The sequence below is a fragment of the Bubalus bubalis genome, chromosome 4 (assembly GCF_019923935.1).
Source record: "Bubalus bubalis isolate 160015118507 breed Murrah chromosome 4, NDDB_SH_1, whole genome shotgun sequence".
Classification (NCBI taxonomy): Eukaryota; Metazoa; Chordata; class Mammalia; order Artiodactyla; family Bovidae; genus Bubalus; species Bubalus bubalis.
The window spans coordinates 3,879,199-3,899,110 of NC_059160.1; the positions used below are offsets into that span (position 1 = coordinate 3,879,199).

General features: G+C 46.0%; 1 protein-coding gene across 3 annotated transcripts in view; it reads right to left on the reverse strand.

Annotated features, from left to right (window-relative positions):
* The window catches only part of ATXN10 (ataxin 10), a 144,116-nt gene that overhangs the window by 100,550 nt on the left and 23,654 nt on the right, over nucleotides 1–19,912 (reverse strand). For all 3 annotated transcript variants that reach the window (XM_025282685.3, XM_025282686.2, XM_025282687.2), the window contains exons 2-4: nucleotides 17,418–17,609; nucleotides 11,542–11,624; nucleotides 2,115–2,211 (exon numbers count right to left, since the gene is read on the reverse strand). In XM_025282685.3, coding sequence (XP_025138470.1) covers nucleotides 2,115–2,211; nucleotides 11,542–11,624; nucleotides 17,418–17,609 — 372 coding nt within the window. The remainder of the gene's footprint in view (nucleotides 1–2,114; nucleotides 2,212–11,541; nucleotides 11,625–17,417; nucleotides 17,610–19,912) is intronic.

The following is a 19,912-nucleotide window of genomic DNA, read 5'->3' on the forward strand; positions in this document are numbered from 1 at the left end:
GGTCATGCACTATGGCAGGACTTCTTTTCATTTAAACCTCGTACTACTCTTCTGGAGGAGGTATTACCCTTTTTCACAGATGAAGAATGTGTTGACTTTACTTGCTCAAGGGCACAAAGCCAATACCTGCCAAAGCTGAGTTCAAACCTGGTTGTATCTGTCTCACAAACGCATAGAGAGTGAAGTCACATAACTTCTTTCAGTGTATTTTTTGACACAAAAATGGAACACGATAGCAAGACCTCCTTGGCTTCTGTGAGCACCAGGTCTGAAACGAATGTAAAACCACCAGGTAAACTCCGGCTGCCCTGTTCAGGACCTCTCCTGTGTTCCTATGACACCTGGCCTCCCCTGAGTCACATCCCTTCTTACACAGTGACACGCTTCCAGGATGGGCTTTGGGGAGTAGCCGATATACCTACGGAGAAGGCAATGGCACCCCACTCCAGTACTCTTGCCTGGAGAATCCCGTGGATGGAGGAGTCTGGTGGGCTGCAGTCCCTGGGGTTGCTAAGAGTCGGACACGACTGAGCGACTTCACTTTCACTTTTCACTTTCATGCACTGGAGAAGGAAATGGCAACCCACTCCAGTGTTCTTGCCTGGAGAATCCCAGGGACGGGGGAGCCTGGTGGGCTGCAGTCTATGGGGTCGCACAGATCGGACATGACTGAAGCGACTTAGCAGCAGCAGCAGCAGGATATACCTAAGTTACCCTTTCTCCAATCAGCTAATTCAGAACTTGGCAGATATGAGGTGCTCAGACAGTTTTAAAGAACAAATTCTCAAAAGTGAGCGGTGTTTATTTCTATAGCTTGAATTCCACCAACTCTTCCTTCCAACCTAAGCTCAATTATTACTAACCATAAAGATTTTTTGCCTTCAACTCTAGTGACAGGAGTTTGAGAACCAGTTACCAACGCAGTAAGACAGAGAGAACATGAAATTTACCTCATCCTAACTCTGTACAGATGAGTCCAGAAAACCTACACAATCACAGCACAGAGTTTGGGCAGCTGGTATTTAAAAAGGGTAGGCTTGGACCCCGTGGGCAGCACAGGGCTCCCGCTGCAGCTGCGCCATTTACCAATGGTTAGCATCAGCTCCACCATTTGTCCAAATGGGGACAGTACCGCTTGCCCTGCAGGTACGTTGTTGCTGTTGTTTAGTCACTAAGTTATGGAGCCTGCCCTCTGTCCATGGGACTCTCCAGGCAAGAATACTGGAGTGGGTTGCCATCTCCTTCTCGAGGGGATCTTCCCCACCCAGGGATCAAATCCGTGTCTCCTGCATTGCAGGCGGATTCTTTACCACTGAGCCACCAGGGAAGCACAGGGATTTATGCAGGATGGGAAATGCACAGTAAACACCAACTCAGGGCCTATGAACACCAGCTGCTCTGTGCTTACACTGCGGCCACCACCAAAGACACCCCCTGGTGGGAGCGGACCCCGGATCAGAGGCAGGCCTCCTGCTCCTGGACAGGCCTTTCCCGTGGCCATCACCCGCCCACCTTTCATCTCAAGGCTCCGTTTCTTATGCACTAACACAGCTGATCAATGCAAAGTAGTAAATCACCAGAAACAATACCATGAACCAACTGAAACAAACACAGTGATTTCCCAACATCTTACACTTGTCCATATCTACCAAAACGCATAGCACTGTGCTGAGCACATAAGAAATGCTCAGTTAATAAATACGTGATTAATTCATCACCCATACTTCAATGCTTTATAATTTTTTCTTTAAAATTTTTTCCTTACTAAAAAGTGTCCTTAACAGTATTTACATAACCAAAACTTTTATTCACATAAAGTTAAAAACTGACCCACAATGAAGAGCACAAATCTTAAGTGTACAGCCCAATAAATTACTAGATATGCACACACCTATATGACCACCACCCAGACCAAGATACTGAACACTCAACCCAGGGGACGCCCTCACGCCTTCTCCCAGCAGTTACCAAACCCGCCACCGCCCGCCAAGAGCAACTACTGCCCTGAGTTCTATTACCAAGGTTAGCTCTTCCTGTTTTGGAACTTCACCTAAGTGGAGTGATATAACTACAACCTTCTCAGAAGTCAGAAAAATTCTTATCAATATACTCACAAGAAGAGCTCTGGGAATGCATGCATCCAGACAACAGACTGGGAGTCTTCATTCCGGGAGGCGATGTTGCCGAGAAACTGCAGGCCACAGCGAAATGCTGAGGGTTGACAAGAGCAAGACAGATTTGTAATGAAGAGAATCTGAACTCACTAAAACATATCCTGAAAAGAAATATTCCTCATAGTATCCAACAAGAAGTTTCTGCTCGCTTCTGTCAACTGTGCAGGCCTCTCACCAGAGGGAAACTTGGGGCGTGACGCTAGTATGAAAAAGCCTCTCCAAAGCAACGCGTGCTGCTGCCGTCCAGTCCCGAAGTCGTGCCTGACTCTGCGACCCCGCAGACTGTAGCCTGCCAGGCTCCCCTGCCCATGGGATTTCCCAGGCAACAACACCGGAGTGGGTTGCCACTTCCTTCTCCAGGGGATCTTCCTGACCCAGGGATCAAATCCGAGTCTCCTTCATTGGCAGGTGGCTTCTTTACCGCTGAGCCGCCAGGAAAGCCCTCATCAAAACAGTCTTCTCATACAAAATTAACTAACTTTTAAAAAAGACTGTAACTGTAGGCACAAATTTACCTGTAGTCACATTCAATATCACTGGAATATGTGTTCCAGTTGAAACAGTTACCCTTAGACTGGATTTAAAACATACATGTAAATACAAAGCTACAGAAGCACTGATGGTCAAAGAACGGTGAAAAGATACACAAGACAACACCGGCCTATAAAGGTGGTCACACACCACTTAATCAGACATAGCGAACTTTAGGGCAAAAAGCATTATTGGAAGGTTTTTTAAAAAGTCATTTCAGAATTTATCAGAAAGGCATAATTTTAAATTGGAATCACCTAATAATATGGTCTCAAATATATATAAAAGAAAAATGGACAAAAGTATAAAGCAAAGAGAAAAATTCAGTTAAATTCAGCAATAACAATATATTTTTCCCAGTAAATTATATAACAAGCAGACAAAACGATCAGCATATTTAGAAGATTTGAGTAAGATTTAATAACAACCTAGTTGACATATTTAGACTATTTCAGCAAATAAAACTGCAGAATTCTGGACAAAACCCAGCATGCTGTCAAGCGCAGGCGAGGACGTGGCGCAGAGGAACCCTGGCTCACAGCGGGTGGGACGAGGCTCACGCAGTCACTTCATCACAGTCTGGTGGCTGCTTACAAACCCAAACAAACTCTCAGCACACAACTCGGCAGTCCCACTCCATGGAATTTACCCAAAGGAAATGAAAATTTATGCCCATACAAAACCCTGCACATGAATGTTTACAGCAACTTTACTCCTAACTGCCGACACCTGGAAGCAGCCAAGATGTCCCTTCAGTAGGCGAATGGATAAATAAACTGAGGCCCATCCAGACGATGCAGTATTATTCGGCACTAGAAAGAAATGAGCTACCAAGCTATGAAAAGGAACATTAAACACCAAATGAAAAGTCAATCTGAAAAGGCTACATACTGCCTGAGTCCAAGTCTACAACATTCTGGAGAAGGCAGAACTATGGAGACAGTGAGCAGACAAGTGGCCACCAGGGTTAGGGGCTGGGAGCGGGTGTGAACAGGCAGAGCACAGAGGATCTTTAGGGCAGTGAAACTTCTCTGTATGATGTTACAATGATGGACACATGTGCTACACATCTGTCCAAATCCACAGAACATATATGTGTATACATGTTATTGCTGTTCAGGCGCTCAGTCGTGTCCAACTCTTTACAAGCCCACGGACTGCAGCCCGCCAGGCTCCTCTGTCCATGTGATTGTCCAGGCAAGAATATTGGAGTGGGCTGCATTTCCTTCTCCAGGGGATCATCAAATCCGCATCTCCTGCTTGGCAGGCAGATTCTTTACCGCTGAGCCACCCGGAAGTTCGTGTGTCTACATACACATACCTATATAAGAAAAAGCACTCAAGCCCATGGGAAAACCACAAGATTGTACTACACACACACCAGGCTGGCAAAAATTTCAGTTAGAAAATAACAAAGCGTTCATGAGAACGCAATGCACTGGGAACTAAAGGCTCTCTGAAGTCCTTTACACCCGTGAACAAAGCACATTTCAATTATTTTTGCCTGAGAACCAGCTACCAACTGCTGCCTCTTAAGCTTCTCAGCCTGCTCTGCAGACATAAAGGCAGGTCTTCAGACGCCTCCTCCATCAGCTGGCCCAGCCCGCCCTGTGGGGAAGGGAGAGTTCCCCTCTGGTTCTGGGGACATCCTCTGGCCCAGCTTCTCCTGCTTCTCTGGGCTCACCTCCTGCAGGAACAGCTTCTCCAGAGACGCGCTCCCACACAGCGGGACAACCAGCAGTGTCCAGCAGCAGGAGCTTCCTCGAGACACTTTGAAGCCAGTTCCACGTCCTGGAAGCAGCCTGTGGACGACGTCCCCCTGTACCCCAGAGGGTGGGTGTCCAGCAGGTTCCACCAACATCAGCCCTCAGCGACTTCAGCACCACTGCGCCCTCCACAAGGAGGCCTGGATCTCAGACCTCAGCGGGGAGCGGGGAGCCCCTTCCTGAGACACTCATCTCAGCCCTGGAGCCCTGGCCCCTCCTCCTGTGTGCAATTCCTGTATTCTTTGGCATTCTCCTTACTTCTTAGTAGTCAATCCCCTGTTATTTCAAGCCTTTGTTATAGTTAGTAATTCTTTCTTTTAAATTTTCCCTAGTCAAATTGCAATGTGGCTTCCGTCTCCTGGTTGCACCCCAGCTGGTGTAGAGATGGCGAGAAGGGCCCGGGCAGCAGGGAGGAAGGGAAAGGGGAGCAAGAAAAGGTGTTGTCAGGCACAGCCTTGGAAAACACACACAGCTCAGCCCGCCAGGACCGTGTCATCAGACAAAGAAGCCAAACTATCCTTTAACAAAGAAAATTTAATATGTGGCCATTAGTTAAACTAAAAAGGCAACACTGAGGTAACACGGAGGTTAAGGTACAGGAAACTACCACTCACCACCCTTAACACTGGAGACCCAAGGGAAGGGGTGAGGCTCTGAGCACCCAGGAGCCTGGGGGCTCCGCAGAGGGGGCCCAGACCTCCCTGAGCGCGGGGCCTCAGCAAGGGCCAGGCTGGCTGACAGGTGTCTCAGAGGGAAAACCAAAAGGCTCCTGGAGGAAGGGAGCTGGAAAGGGGGCCGTTCAAGGAAGACACGAGTGGGGAGCCGTCGCTCTCCTTCCTGCTGCCTCCACTCACCCACGAGATCCTCCGCTGGCTGAACCTCACAGAACACGGAGGAGACGCGAGTCTGTGGACACCGCTTACCCCAGCAACCCCAAACGGCACAGATGGCTAAGCTCAAAGCTGCGTGACGACAGCCTCGGAACCAGAGCAACGCCCGACACTGGACAATCACTGATGCCACTCGCACCGTGCTAAGTGCTTTATTTACATAGACTCTTATTTATTATAACTTCCACCATGTGGCAGGGATCGTCATCTCCATTTTACGGGTGAAGACACAGAGGCACAGTGGTCAAGCACATGGCCCAGGTCAGCAACAAGCCAGGGCCCTGGTCCACAATGGCTGCCGCCCCGGACCGCACACCCAGGAGGACAGACAGCAGGCCACTTCCCACGGGCACCTGAGCCCGGTGTGTAGTCTGCAGTCACAGACACTGCTGTGGACGCCTGGCCGCCCACCCCTGCCCCAGCCCCGCCTCAGCTCACACCTGAGACCGCAGGCCAGTGCCTCACGGGCCCCAGCTCCGCCCGCCCAGCACCCACGCCCACAGCCTCCTGTTTGCTGTTCTTGAAGTGGTTCCCTTGGGGCCAGGGCGGCCCATACAGGCAGAGTGGAGGGTCGAGAGCCCGAGTGAAAACAGAGCGGGACGCTCCTGAGGAAGGAGCACAGGCATGAACACAGCCTCGAGAGCCGAGGCGGGAGGCCAGAGACGACAGTGCCAACAGGCACGCGCTGCTTCCTAAGAGCGGACGCCCGCGTTCTGTCTGCATCATCCCACTGAACCCCACAACACCTCCATAGCCTCGGGGGCGACAGCATCCCCCTGTGCACAGTCACCAGAGTTCGGAAGAGCGGGTCACCAGCCCGGGCCACCAAGCCCGCAAGTGGCACAGGACGGGTGAGAACAAGCTGCAGCTCTTCCCAGGGACGGGGACCAGCTCATCGGAAAGGAGCCACAGGAGAAGCTGGGATGAAACCAAGGCCCTGCTCCCTTAAAGGAAATCCCACCAGGCAGCAACCAGGGGACATTTTCAAGGGCAGAGGACTTGCAGGCTTCTACCCTCCTAGACCTCTGCTCTGCTGGGCATGCGGGGCTCTGTCCGCAGGCTCCCGAAACCCAGGCCTCCCTTCAAAGCCCATCGCTGCTGCTCCAGCACCTCAGAGGCAGAGCAGCTGTGAAGATGGAGAAGGCTGAGGCGTGTGAGCAGTCCGTGCTTGTCACTTATTCAGAGTAACGCGACTTTGGCCGCTCAAAGCAGAGTTGCGAAACTGTGGCCAAAAAGCAAAACACTGAGATAAAAAAAAAACTATGCAAACAAAATGCTGAAGCAAGACCCTCAAAACTGAATTAAGTTAACATTTAATCTAAAATAAAGCAGGATGCAAGACGGCAAGCACACGTTCACACCCTACTCACAGACACTGAGATGACTGAAAAGCAGCGTCTAACGCAGCCTGCACAGACGACGACGGTTATTTTTCCTCTCATTTTTTTGAGCTTTTAAAAATTACTCTATAAGTCTGCCAAGAAGAGTGCCTGACTGACTAATGACCGGCCATGGGAGGGAAAAAGGGTGCTGGCATACATTATGTGTCAGATTTGGACAAAAAGATAAATTCTTATAGAAATTAAATAAGGAGAAATTACTGGACAGAGGGATGAGCTAGGGAGTAAGTCCTGTTTCTCTGATTTTTTTTTTTTTGCCTAATCCTCTTTGGAATCAGATGAAAAATTGTTTTGATGATAACTCCAGAGATGCATATTAAGGCCTTGTAAAATTTTATTTATTTATTTAAAAAATTACTCTATAATAAAATTTTATAAAATGTTAATAAAAAAATCATTTTAATCTTGTCATAGTTAAAAATGACATTAATATTTCTTCTGAATATTTCAAAATATTAACACTGAAATCCTTGTAAAATTTTAACACACACAAGAAGAGCCAACAATATAAGTTAGTCTGAAAGCCAATGAACCCAACAACTCATCAGGCAACTAAAAATTAGCTCTCTGAATCAGAACACAATTCTGGGAAGGAAAAGGTTTAAAGACATCCTAGAAACAAGAAAAGAAAACTCAAGGCAAGTACAAATGACAGTTTACTTTTACCAAACAGCTTATCAACTGATCTTTATGTAAATATTGCAAATGTTACAAAGCCCCTCAAAAAGCCCAACATTATTTTTATAGATTAGGGAAGAACAAAGGCCAAAAACAACACCAATAACTCAATTAAAATAAGTCATGCCTATGTTTACATAAAATTTGATGAGCATAAGATATTCGTCACACCACTGCAATTATTCTCTGAAAATAATACTCTAAATATTATTTTGACAACGTAATTATAGTTCTTACCTCAAGAGCGGTAACAAAACTCTGGCACCAATATCCAGCTAAAAATCTATGAAGAATAAGGTTCTCACAGAAAAAGAATCAAAAGAGAGTACAGGCGCTGCATTAGGAGCTAGAACACTTTTTAAAAAAAGATTTTATTAGGTTTGAACTTATGCATTATGAAATGTGTTTAAGTTTCATCGTGGCACCAAAGTTTCATTCTTGAATCCAAATAAGATTCATTAACATCACTGGCTGCCTCTTTCAAGAAGGCATGAGAAACATCACTTCCATTCTCCTCCCTGCCTCAGTAATATCCTTCCAACTCCATTAATCAACACAAGTTATCTACTTGAAATTGACACAACTGAAAAACTAAAGGAGACCTAAACAAATGCGAGAGATGTCCCACACTCATGGGCCAGAACACTATCGTTAAGATGGCAATTCTCCCCAAGTGGGTCTACAGATTCCACGTAACCCCTAGTATCCACAATAAACAAATAGCTCTCACAACCTGACAACGAGATCTAACAGCCCAATTAAAACCTGGGCAAAGATCGAACAGACAGTTCCCCAAAGATTTATAAATAACCAAAAAGCACATGAGAAGATGTCCAACACTGTTAGTCATTAGGGAAACGCAAATCAGAACCACAATGAGATACCACTTCACACCCACAAGGATGACTATAATCCAGAGAAAGGAAAACAAATGTCAGCAAGGATGTGGAGAAAACTGGAACCCTGCTGGTGAAAATATAGAAGGAAAAGTTTGGCAGTTTCTTAAAAAATTAAATACAAAATTGATGTACCAATTCCACTCCTAGGTATATACTCAAAAGAACTGAAAAAAACAGGCACTCAGATAAACACACGTACACGCATGTTCGTGGCAGCACTATTCTAAATAGCCAGAGTGGCCCAAGAGTCAAACCATGGAAACGATGAGTGAACAGATGGACAAAAATGTGGTCTGTGCATCCAACGGAGTATCACTCAGTCATAAAAATAAACGAAGCACTGACACACGCTCAATGTGGATGAACCTCAAAAAACATTATGCTAAGTGAAAAAAGCCAGACAAGAAAGGTCACATAATTCTATGATTCCATTTATATGAAAAATCCAGACTTGGCAAACCCAGAGCGACGAAACACAGCATGGTGGTGGCCAGCAGTGGGGAGTGGGAAGCAAGCTCTCAGGGGACACGGGCTTTGTCTCTGGGGTGATGAGAACCTCTCAGTCAGACAGAGGCGGTGGCTGTACAACGCTGTCAATGCACCAAATGCTACCCAGCTGTTCACTTTCAAGTGGTGCATTACGTCAATGTCCCAGCAGCAAGAAATGCATTCATTAGCTGATACAACTGCAACTACCTGCACTGCGAACAACTCTCAATGCATCTTAAGTAAAACAGGTCTATAAAGATCGACTCTCTCTGACTGGTAAATATCAATGAACAGCCAAGCCACCAACCAAACGACTAACTTATTCATCAATGACAAACTAGTTCATTAACAGTTTTGGAAACTGGCTCCTCAGATTTTTCTGTTAGATCATCTGTTTGCTTCAGGGAACAGAAAACTGATCCTGAGAAGAAGGAACAGAATAATCTTTTATCCCATACTGTAAACACCAAGTAACCAATCTTCCGCAGCCACTGAGGGACCGAGAAAAGGGGCAGTGATCGAGGGGGACACAGGGTTAAGGGGACAGATGGAGAACAGGAGAGCACATCCTATTACACACGGACAGACGGCAGAGCGGAGGGCAGAAAGCGCTGGGAGGAGAGCTGACCTCTGAGTGGGCGAGTGGGGACGGGATCCTAGCACCGTGGAGGAGGCTGGCTCCTCGCTAATAGTTATTTAATCACAGCGTTTGTGCAGCTTCCTCTGGGCGTCTTATTTAGGAATCCATCATTATGAGAGAAGCCTACTCCTGCCCACCCGAGTTCCTCAGCTCTGTCAGGGACATACTACCCACCACATCGTACTTCACAGCAATTACAAAACGTAGTACATTCTGAACTCCCTGTCTGAATTACCACACCACAGTCAGACTTCAAAAATAACTGCCTTTCCAGGCAAGGGAGTGAAATCTGTATTTTATTGCTGATCTTTAATCCTCTAATTTGAGCTCTGAGGCTTTTGCTTTATCATAAAATGGAGCTACGAAAATACTTTTAAATACATAACATTTTAAAACACGTTACAACCTAATCCTATACCCTACCAAATTGAGAATACTCAAGAAATTACTGCTGTTTAAAAAAACTTAGAGCAAACACTTTGTGTGCAAATTCTTGCATGATTTAATTAGTTCAAAAAATAATTACAGGGCCTTTCCTGGTGGCCCAGGGGTTAAGGCAAGACCCCAAGCTTCCAATGCAGGGGCTGCCAGTCTGACCCCTGGTCAGGGAACTAAGATCCCACATGCCATGAGGTGTGGGCCACTCCCCAAAAAACTTTAAAAAACATAAATAAAATCAAAAGCAAATAAGTAAATAATTACAACATCCCAGAGGAAGAATTCTAAATCAAACAGAATGATGCGGGAATCTTAACAAATGCGTCTTAAATGAAAATACTAAGACATCACAGGAGGATGAGAATTACGCCAAGCCAGGCAGCACCTCCAGCAGCTCACTTAGCCTGTCTCCCGTGGGCCTCGGTTTCCAGGCCTGTGAAGAAAAATGATCAGCTCAAATCCTCTCTCTAGCTTCCCACAGCAGCGTCCCACTAACATACACAGAAGTATGCTTCACTTTATGTAAGCATAGGCATTAAGAACTGTGTATAAATTAACATATAAATCAAATCGTATTTTAAATACAGCTGGAGATTTCTCATTTAAAAATAATGACTCATTGAATTATTACTAAAAAAGAATTTTCTTCACCTCCAATCTAGTACATTTTATAAACTGGATATTTAATACATTTGAAACGTTCTTATTAAATGACAGGTTTACCAACAAGTATTTCAATTCTTTGGGTAAAGAGATCATCTGTTAAAATTCTGTTTTTTAAAATATAATGTTATGATAACAACCCCTGTCCAAAGGAGTTGTGCTGACGCAAGTAGCCCAAGAACCAAAAACATCCCAAAGCCTGGAAGGAGTTCCTGTCTTCGTATTAAGGAGCATGGTTTCCTCTTAATCCCGCATCAGCAGCTATTAAACAATCAGAGCTAACTTCCTTCTCTGTCATGCTATATATCTGACTTATTTAATATATGTAATGCAAGGCTGCCCTCGCTGGAACGTAAGCACCCTGAAGACAGACATGTCTGTATGCTATGGTCACTGTTCAGATCACACCCAACACCTAGGAGAGGGCTTGACACACCACATGTGTTAAAAGACACTCCCTCTGCTAGGGCTGCCTTCACAAAGCACCATGGACTGAGGGGCTTGAACAAGAATTTGTTTTCTTCCAGTTGGCAGGCCTGGTTTCCTGAGTCCTCTCTCCTCGGTTTGCAGATGGTCATCTTCTGTGTTCTCACGAGCTCAGTCCCCTGCGCCTGTCTGTGTCTTAATGTCCCCTTCCTGTAAGGACCCCAGTCTCGCCAGATTAGGGCCCACCCCTGAGACCACACTTCATCTTAATCCTCTGTGTAAAGGCCCTGTCTCCACAGGTAGTCACATGCAGAAGTGCACCAAGGCAAAGACTCCGAATGACTGTCGGAGGGAAGGACACAGCCTACAACGGAGGAAAGGAAGTTACTACAACTCTCCTTTGTGATCACTCTTTAATATCACTAATGAAGTTTCTGTTTCACAATATACAGAACATTTGCTCTAATGAATGATATAATACTCAAAGCAGTGGTATTTAAATCCTTGTCAAAGATATAAATAATCCACAATTCACACTGTCAGTTACCTGTCAACAGGGAGTCCTGTTCCACTCGTAGTTCACGAAAAAGAAGAATCAAGTCAACAGCAACGCCAATTGTACCCAAGTTCCTGCATAAGGTGTTCAAAAAAGACAAAGTCAGACACATTCCTGTTCTTTAACCTGCACTTTGAATGATGATCCCAAGAACGCAAAGCCCACTGGCTAACAGTTCCCGCGGTGGGCAGATTTTTGGCCCTCCCAGGGGCCCACATCTTAATCCCCTAAACCTGTCCATGTGTCACTTTACGTGGCAAAGGCGACTTTTGCAGCCTTGAGTAGATTAAGGACCTTGAGACAAAAAGACTATCCCAGATTAACCAGGTGGCCCCAGTATATCACACAGGTCTTATAAGAGTCAGAGAAGGTGGTCATGAGCCAAGAAATGCAGGAGCCTCTAGAAGCTCAAAAAGTCCAGGAAAAGACTCTCTTCTAGAGCCTCCAGAAGGGACTCAGCCATGCTGACCCACTGTAGACTTCTGAGCCCCACAACTGTGAGATAACAGATCTACGCTGTGCTAAACCACTAAGCTATAGCCATTTGTCACAGCAGCAACAAGACACTGACTTGGGTGAAAGAAACGGGGTGCTGCTGTAACAGATAAAAAATACACGGAAGTGGTTTTGGACTTTGGTGACAAGCAGAGGCTGGAAGACTTTTGAGACGCATGACACGAAAAGCCAAGACGCACTGAACAAATCACTGGTAGAAACGTGGACACTGAAGGCACCGCGGGTTCGAGACCCCAGAAGGAAGTGAAGGACATGGGCATGGAAACTGGAAGAAAGGCAGTCCTTTTCCTGCCGTGGCAGAAGCTTAGCAAAAGATGGAACTGGTATTTAGCTGAGCTGATTTCCAAGCAACATACTGACGGTGTGGCCTGATTCCCTCTTGCTGCACATGGTGAAAATGCAAGGAGAGATAAAGCAGACTAAGAGGGAGCCAGGTATAATTTGGGAAACTCTTGGTCCACCCAGAATTGATGCTTTTGAACTGTGGTGTTGGAGAAGACTCTTGAGAGTCCCTTGGACTGCAAGGAGATCCAACCAGTCCATTCTGAAGGAGATCAGCCCTGGGTGTTCTTTGGAAGCAATGATGCTGAAGCTGAAACTCCAGTACTTTGGCCACCTCATGCGAAGAGTTGACTTATTGGAAAAGACTCTGATGCTGGGAGGGATTGCGGGCAGGAGGAGAAGGGGATGACAGAGGATGAGATGGCTGGATGGCATCACCGACCCGATGGACGTGAGTTTGGGTGAACTCCGGGAGTTGGTGATGGACAGGGAGGCCAGGCGTGCTGCGATTCATGGGGTCGCAAAGAGTCGGACACGACTGAGTGACTGAACTGAACTGGTCCATCCAGATAGCAAAAGACGCTGAAAACTAGAACGTTCACTGTTAGGAAAGTGTGCTCTGGAGAGAAAGCTGAGGGTGTGGCTGGACAACCTTTTGCTAATGACTTGGAAGAACTCAAAGGTGAGTGTTCCGTCACCCAGAGAGCTCTTTAAGGAGATCAAGCATGTTCCGCATCCCCCTCAGTCATCTCAGCAGAAATCAGGAACAGAGATGGGTCATCTGAGAAAGCTCGACAGCACACTCTATACTGCCCACTGGTGCATAAATCCCCATGACATGCACGTGAGGCCCACAAGGTTTTTAAGAATGTCACACCAGTAGAAACCCTGCCGACATGGATGAAATGCACAGAGAAAGAACGAAAGAAGACTGATAAAACTATTCGGGTGAAAACATGTGTTACCCTTACCCTTCAAGAAAAAGGAAGGATGACTCTGTGGGCAGAGCCTCAAGCCACAGAGGATTATTCCCAAGCCTCAAAACCTGAGTTTGCCCAAGTGGATTTTGAAATTGCTTGGGACCAATGACTCCTCTCTTCCCTCAATTTTCTCCTTTTTTAGAGGATAATGTCTAAAACTGCTACCCTATGCCTGTCCCTCCACTGTATTTTGGGAGCAGACAGCCTGCTGTCCAGTTCCACGAGCCCAAAGATAAAAAGGAATCCTGCCCCGGAGTGAATCACACCCAGAATCTCAACCATATGTAATTCAGATGGTAAGACTTGGGACACTAATGAGACTTGGATAAGATTTTAGACTTGAGTTGGTGCTGTAACAGTTCAAGAATTTGAGGGATCTCAAGATGAGGTGAATGTATTTTGCACATAGTATGGACACGAATCTTTAGAGGCCAAAGGGTAGACTGTGCTAGGTGAAATAATGGTCACTGAAAAACGTCCACATACTAAACTTGAAACTTTAGTTTATGTTACCTCACATGGCAAAAGAGGTGTGATATAATAAATATATATTTAATCTTTGTCCCCAGGTTTCTGGCACAGAGCTTCTGAAATCCTTGAAGTCCCTGTGTGACAGGAAGGGCTCTGGTTAATCCTAACAAGCCCCCTCCTTAGTTTATGCTAATGTATTAGGTGACTATCACTGGGCCTGTAGACGGCTTCAGGAGGGAGCTGCTGCCACAGGAACCAACCATAAGATCAGATCAGACAGTTGACACTTTCAACCTCAACCTCCCATCTCAGAGGAAGGGAAGACAGCTGGAGACTGAGTTCAATTACCATTGGCCAATGATCCAATCAGTCGTGCCTATGTGACAGAACTATCATGAATAATCCTAAACAATGAGTTTGGAAAGGTTTCAAATGGGCTGATGAACACACCAAAGTGTCCACAAGATGGCAGGCCTAAAAAAGGCCTACAAGTTCTGTGCCCTGCCCCATCCTGCGTATCCCTCCCATGTGACTGTCCCTTTACAGGACACTTGCAGTAGAATGTAAAGTCATTCTACTGAATTATCAAACCTGAGGGGTACCCTGGGAAGCCCTGAGTCTGCAGTCAGCTGGGCAAAAATGTAGCCTGGGGACCCCATTTGCACCTCGCATCAAGTGGGACAGTCCTGTGAGACTGAGTCACGAAGTTATGGGACCTGACACCACTAACGTGAGGTAGTTAGGGTCAGATTGGATTTGAATTGTTGGACTCCCAGCTGGTGTCAGAGAATAAGAACTGGTCAGAAAATACAAGAGACCTTTCTAGGTATGTATGATTAACAATTTGAAGATGGGAAGGTTATCTTGAATTACTAGGTGAGCCTCATGTAACTATAATGGTTCTTATCAGAGGGACACCAGATGGTCAGAGTCGGAAAGACTGGAAGATGTTACAGCGTTGCTTTGAAGATGGGAAGACAGAGCCATGAAGTAAGGAAAGCAAGCAGACTCTAGAAGCTACTAACAGATAAGCAAGAGAATGGATTCTCTGCTAGAGACTCAGAAGGAGCCAGCTCTGCTGGCACTTTAACTTTAGGTCAGAAAAATGGATTTTGGACTTCTGAACGCTAGAACTGTCAGATAATAAATTTCTGTTGGTTTAAGTTACTATATTTGCAGTAATTTGTTACAACAGCAAAAGAAACTCATATAGCTCCCTACATTCTTCACCACTTCTCAACATGAATCAGAATTAGGCCAAGACAGTCACTGCTAAAGACAAGGGTCAGGGTGGGCGTGCAAAGGCTAGGACCCTCGTTCCCCTCCCCGAGCCCAGGTGGGCAGAGGGTCAGGGTGGGCGTGCAAAGGCTAGGACCCTCGCTCCCCTCCCTGAGCCCAGGTGGGCAGAGGGTCAGGGTGGGCGTGCAAAGGCTAGGACCCTCGCTCCCCTCCCTGAGCCCAGGTGGGCAGAGGGTCAGGGTGGGCGTGCAAAGGCTAGGACCCTCTACCCCCTCCCCGAGCCCAGGCGGGCAGACAGCACTGCCCCTTTCCTCTATTCAAATATGGGGCCTTGGAAGAGAAGACACCGCTCCCCTCTCTGCCCTTGCCTTTACACATAAAAACAGCAGTCAGGTGACTGGGCGCACTGCCTGCTTCTATCGGCCAGATTCGGGGAGGAGATAAATGCAACTTCACGACATGCGAATTCTATGAAACTCAAATTTCGATGTTCACAAATGAGGTTTTACTGGAACACAGCATGTGCGTTTGTTCACGTACAACGCATGGCTGCTTTCACACTACAATGGGAGAACCGAGCCATTCTGACAGAGACCACAGAGCCTGAACTATTCATCTGGCTCTCTGCAGTAACAGCACAGCAACCCCAGCAATAGGGGTCATATTTACAGGCAGGGCTAACTGCTTTTAACAGTCTTCTCTGAGTACTTCCTGAAATTTCATATGACTCAGATTGTTTGCTCTGCTGTCTTAAATCCCGTGTTCCATTCAGCCTTGGCAAAAAATAATTCCAGTCCACACAAAGTGCAATTTTCAGACAAAGGATATAAAAAGACCTAGCCCCTAACAGCATCCTACTTTTTAATTAATTCTTTAATAACTTAAAACATCAGAAAAATACATTTTGCTTGAGATCTGAACCTTGACAGGCTTGGCAACATCAGCTTTAGCTGAGGTTGACTGGACTCTCTCTTGTACTTCTGACTAGAGGAATGAACGGTTCTTCCAGGAGCTGACGCCCCAGATGGTTAGAAGTTCCATCCAGGGCTCCCCTTTCCTCTCCTGTCACACTATAGGCCTCCACTTACAGGCAAGTGACAAAGTACACTCAGTTCTGGCCTGCTGCATCTGGCATATAGCCAGTTACACTTCCTCAGTGTTAACTATCACCACCAAGGTTAGTACTGTGTCTATCCATTTACCTGCATAGGGTGCCATGTTCAATTCTGTGCTGAAGTTAAACCCTCGCCTTCCCCCCTGCCCTCTCCTTTGATCTAAAGAATCTCATTAATCATATCCAAGCCTCAGGTGTAAGACGGTCCAGGCAGTGAAGGGAATCCCTCTACTGGCTTCTGCACCAGCTTGACTTCACTCATCCTGGCAGTTGACAGCAAGGCCCCTGGGCTCTGTCTACACTTGAGTCCAGGAAATAAAGATGAGCATGCTCTATGGCTTCTGACTTCCCCTCGAGTAAAAACTTTTAATAAAAAGTAGATTCCATAAAACCAAAGAGGAAAGGTGCTCAGTTCTGGGAGCAGAATGTAACGTGTAAAAGAACAAGAACAGCACAGGGCAATTTTCTCGCTCATCTCTGTAATTACATTTTAGTTGTACATTGTAAGTTAAGTGGAAGTAAAGCTGGCAAGTTTACTGGATCTTAAGGAAAGCTGAGAAATTCATGATGTGAATTTCATCTCAGAAATTCACAATGAGCTCCCTGTTCAAAGTAAAGTCAAGAGCAACTAATTAAAACACAAAAACTAATTAAAATATTAACAACTAATAAGTGAAGTCTAGAACTGCATATGCCTTTAGGCAGGCAGAATCAAAGGATCAAAGATAAGTTCAAATCACCTTTATGTAGAAAACCAAATACCTCTAAACTTATAAATACAAGTAAGAAACGGAAGCAACCTTAATGTTAAACATGCTGTCCCTTTACATACTCATCTAAGAGTTTCCCACGGCAAGTCCTACAGAGCACTTGTCCCCGAGACTCGGAGAGAGTCTGAAAAAAACAGGCAGCTGTGATGCCAAAATCGTTTCTACTGGATAAGCCAATGCGGCAGAACCAGCACGCAGACACAAAGAAATACAATCAAACCATGCATGCGTGCTAGGCAGCTTCAGCTGCTACTGACTCTTTGTAATCCCATGGACTGTAGCCCACCAGGCTCCTCTGTCCATGGGATTCTCCAGGCAAGAATACTGGAGTGGAGTGCCAGGCCCTCCTCCAGGGGATCTTCCCGACCCAGGGATTGAACCCACATCTCTTGCATCTCTTGAATCCCCTGCATTGGCAGGCAGGCTCTTTACTACTGGTGCCAGCTGGGAAGCCCATATAATCAGAGGCATGAATGTAACTAGAAATAACAGTACCTGATTGAATTCTGGTTCACAGAACACTCGATACAGGCATTCCGGAGACACCGGAAGCATTCCGTTATCAGCTGCAGACTGGAAGCCAGATGCTCCACTTGAGATGGATCTCTGCAGGCCAGCTCAACAGCATGAGAAGATTTCTTTAAGATATCCAGGACTCTCTGGAAGATAGTCCTGGGTGCTGTTTCTCTGAAAAATGATACAATTGTTGCACATCAGTTAAAAAAAAAAAAGACTAATTTCCAAACGTCATTTTCAGAACAGTGTGTGTATTGATAACTTAATTTTGTGGGGAGGTAGGTCAGGCCTATCTGCTTCAGCTCCTTGATTTATAACACAAAAGAGCTACAGAGACTAAGCGACCCATCAACCGTTCCCTGTATTATCTCACTGAAGCTTTGTGTTCACCTCATGAAGCCAACACTGTCCTAGCCATTTTAAAGATAACTGAACAGAGCAAGGAGTCTGAGTAGCCTGCCCTGGTCACTAAGCTCACAACCCCTGGAGCCACAGTCCCCAATGAGGCTGACTTCCATCCCCACGACAGCCCACATCCCGCTCACAGTGACTATGTACGGTCAGCTCTGTCGGTTTTGAGACTGCACCCAAGTACTGCATTTCACATTCTTTTGTTGAGTATGAGGGTTACAGATTTACTCTCAAAACAGAAGCTCTGCATCTCCTGTTCTGGACAGAGGGTATAACCACGTCCTCTGTCAACCAGTATCTGTACCTAAAGTAAAATTATGAGAAAGAAAACTCATGAAGGATTGCCTGAGGGGCAAGACACTATCCTTTCTCAGATACAGCAAGCCAGCAGCAGGTCTCTGAGCTTATACACGTGCAACCACAGAGACGGGGGCTTGGGGAGTGGGAAGGAGGGAAGGAGACGGAAGCAGAGGGAGACAGAGAGAGAGAGAGAGAGAGAGTTGAGAGAAAGCCAGGGTGAGTGCCCTTCCCGGGAGAGCGGTTCCCTCCCGCGCAGCCCGCACCTTGGTTCCCACACGCTGCTCATGCCAGGAGCGCTGCCTGTACTGGCTATCATCTCCGAGTTATGAAGAGAAGAATTTTTGTGTGCAACACAGCACCTAAATGCCAGCCAATTTCCTCATTCCATGAATCCCCAAGAGAAACAAGAATCTGCCTTAACAGTAGAAGACAGATTGCTGTTAGACAATTGAAGAGATGCTCACAGCTCAGCTCTGACCACGTGGGGTTTCTCTCTGCACTCTCACTGTGGAGTGAAGGGGAACACTTCACCCCTGGATGAAGCCAGACCACTGGAGAGGGGGGAGCCGGGGGTGAAGCGCATTCCCACAGAACCACCGCACGGAAGCGCCCCAAGCCACTGAGACACCCGCTCTGGGAGCTTCAGGACCATATAAATACTTGTGCTCCAAGTGTCGTCTTTTCACCTTAAGGATGGACAGAATAAATCACATTATTCATCATGTCCTCTTCCCTGTCTTTGCCTTTAAGAAGCAAGGAGTCAAAGCCACCACCCATATTTAACACTACAAACCCCTCAGCATGACTTCTGAGTGCTAACCCTATTTTTCCTATCTGGCTTTTCCCTCCCCTCCAACTTCCTCGCTTACCTTTTATCTAGCTGTATTTATTTATTTTGGCTTGGTAACTTGATTATATTACAGATATCAAATCGTATTACATTTCTCCCAATTTGTATACTGTTAGACTACACAAAATTTATACACAAAAATTATAGTTCAAGTTTAGCAAATCTCTTTAGAGTTACTCAATGTCTGAAGTTGTGGAGTAAGTACCCTGAGTGGCAAGCTGGGCCAGGTGTGGGCTGTGAAAAGCAAGAAGCCTAAGGCCTATCATTTCTGCTCCAGCCTATGGCTAGTAGAGGCTTGGGCAAAGGGGACACACCAACCTATTTTAAAAGATGAACTAGATTTTCATGTTAAATCTGATTTCTAAACGTTGGCACCTATTTCAATAATGTAAAAAACACTAAAAAGAAAAAAAGCAAGCACGGTTCCCACTTCTTGATCTGTGCTCCAAACCAAGGAGAACTTCCATGGAGTGTCAGTCGGTTATTTCTGATGAGCTGCAAAGTGTTTTTTTTTTAAAGCACTTCAAATTTTGTTTCAGAGACAGAGTATAAATTAATCAACTAAACTTGGAAATTCCCCCAGGAAATAACTTGCCCCCTGCTCCCTGCCATAAGCCCTCTCTAAACAAGGATCATGAAGCTTTGACTCAGGTCTCAGTGACTGAGTAACCAACTAAAAAGGTCAAAGTTCAGAGCTGTAGCCTTAGTCCAGCCTCAGAAACCATATAAAATAATGACGTGTGTAAGCCACTTTCAGAGACAATAACATTCACTAACTCCATCAAGACAGCTCTAAAGAGCACTGCTGAGGGGCAGGAAATTCCCCATTCTACCCATCTTGACTACTCCAGGTGGGACTAACAATAAAATCGACAGAGGAACAAGAGAAACAGAAGTTTTAATTTGTGTGCAT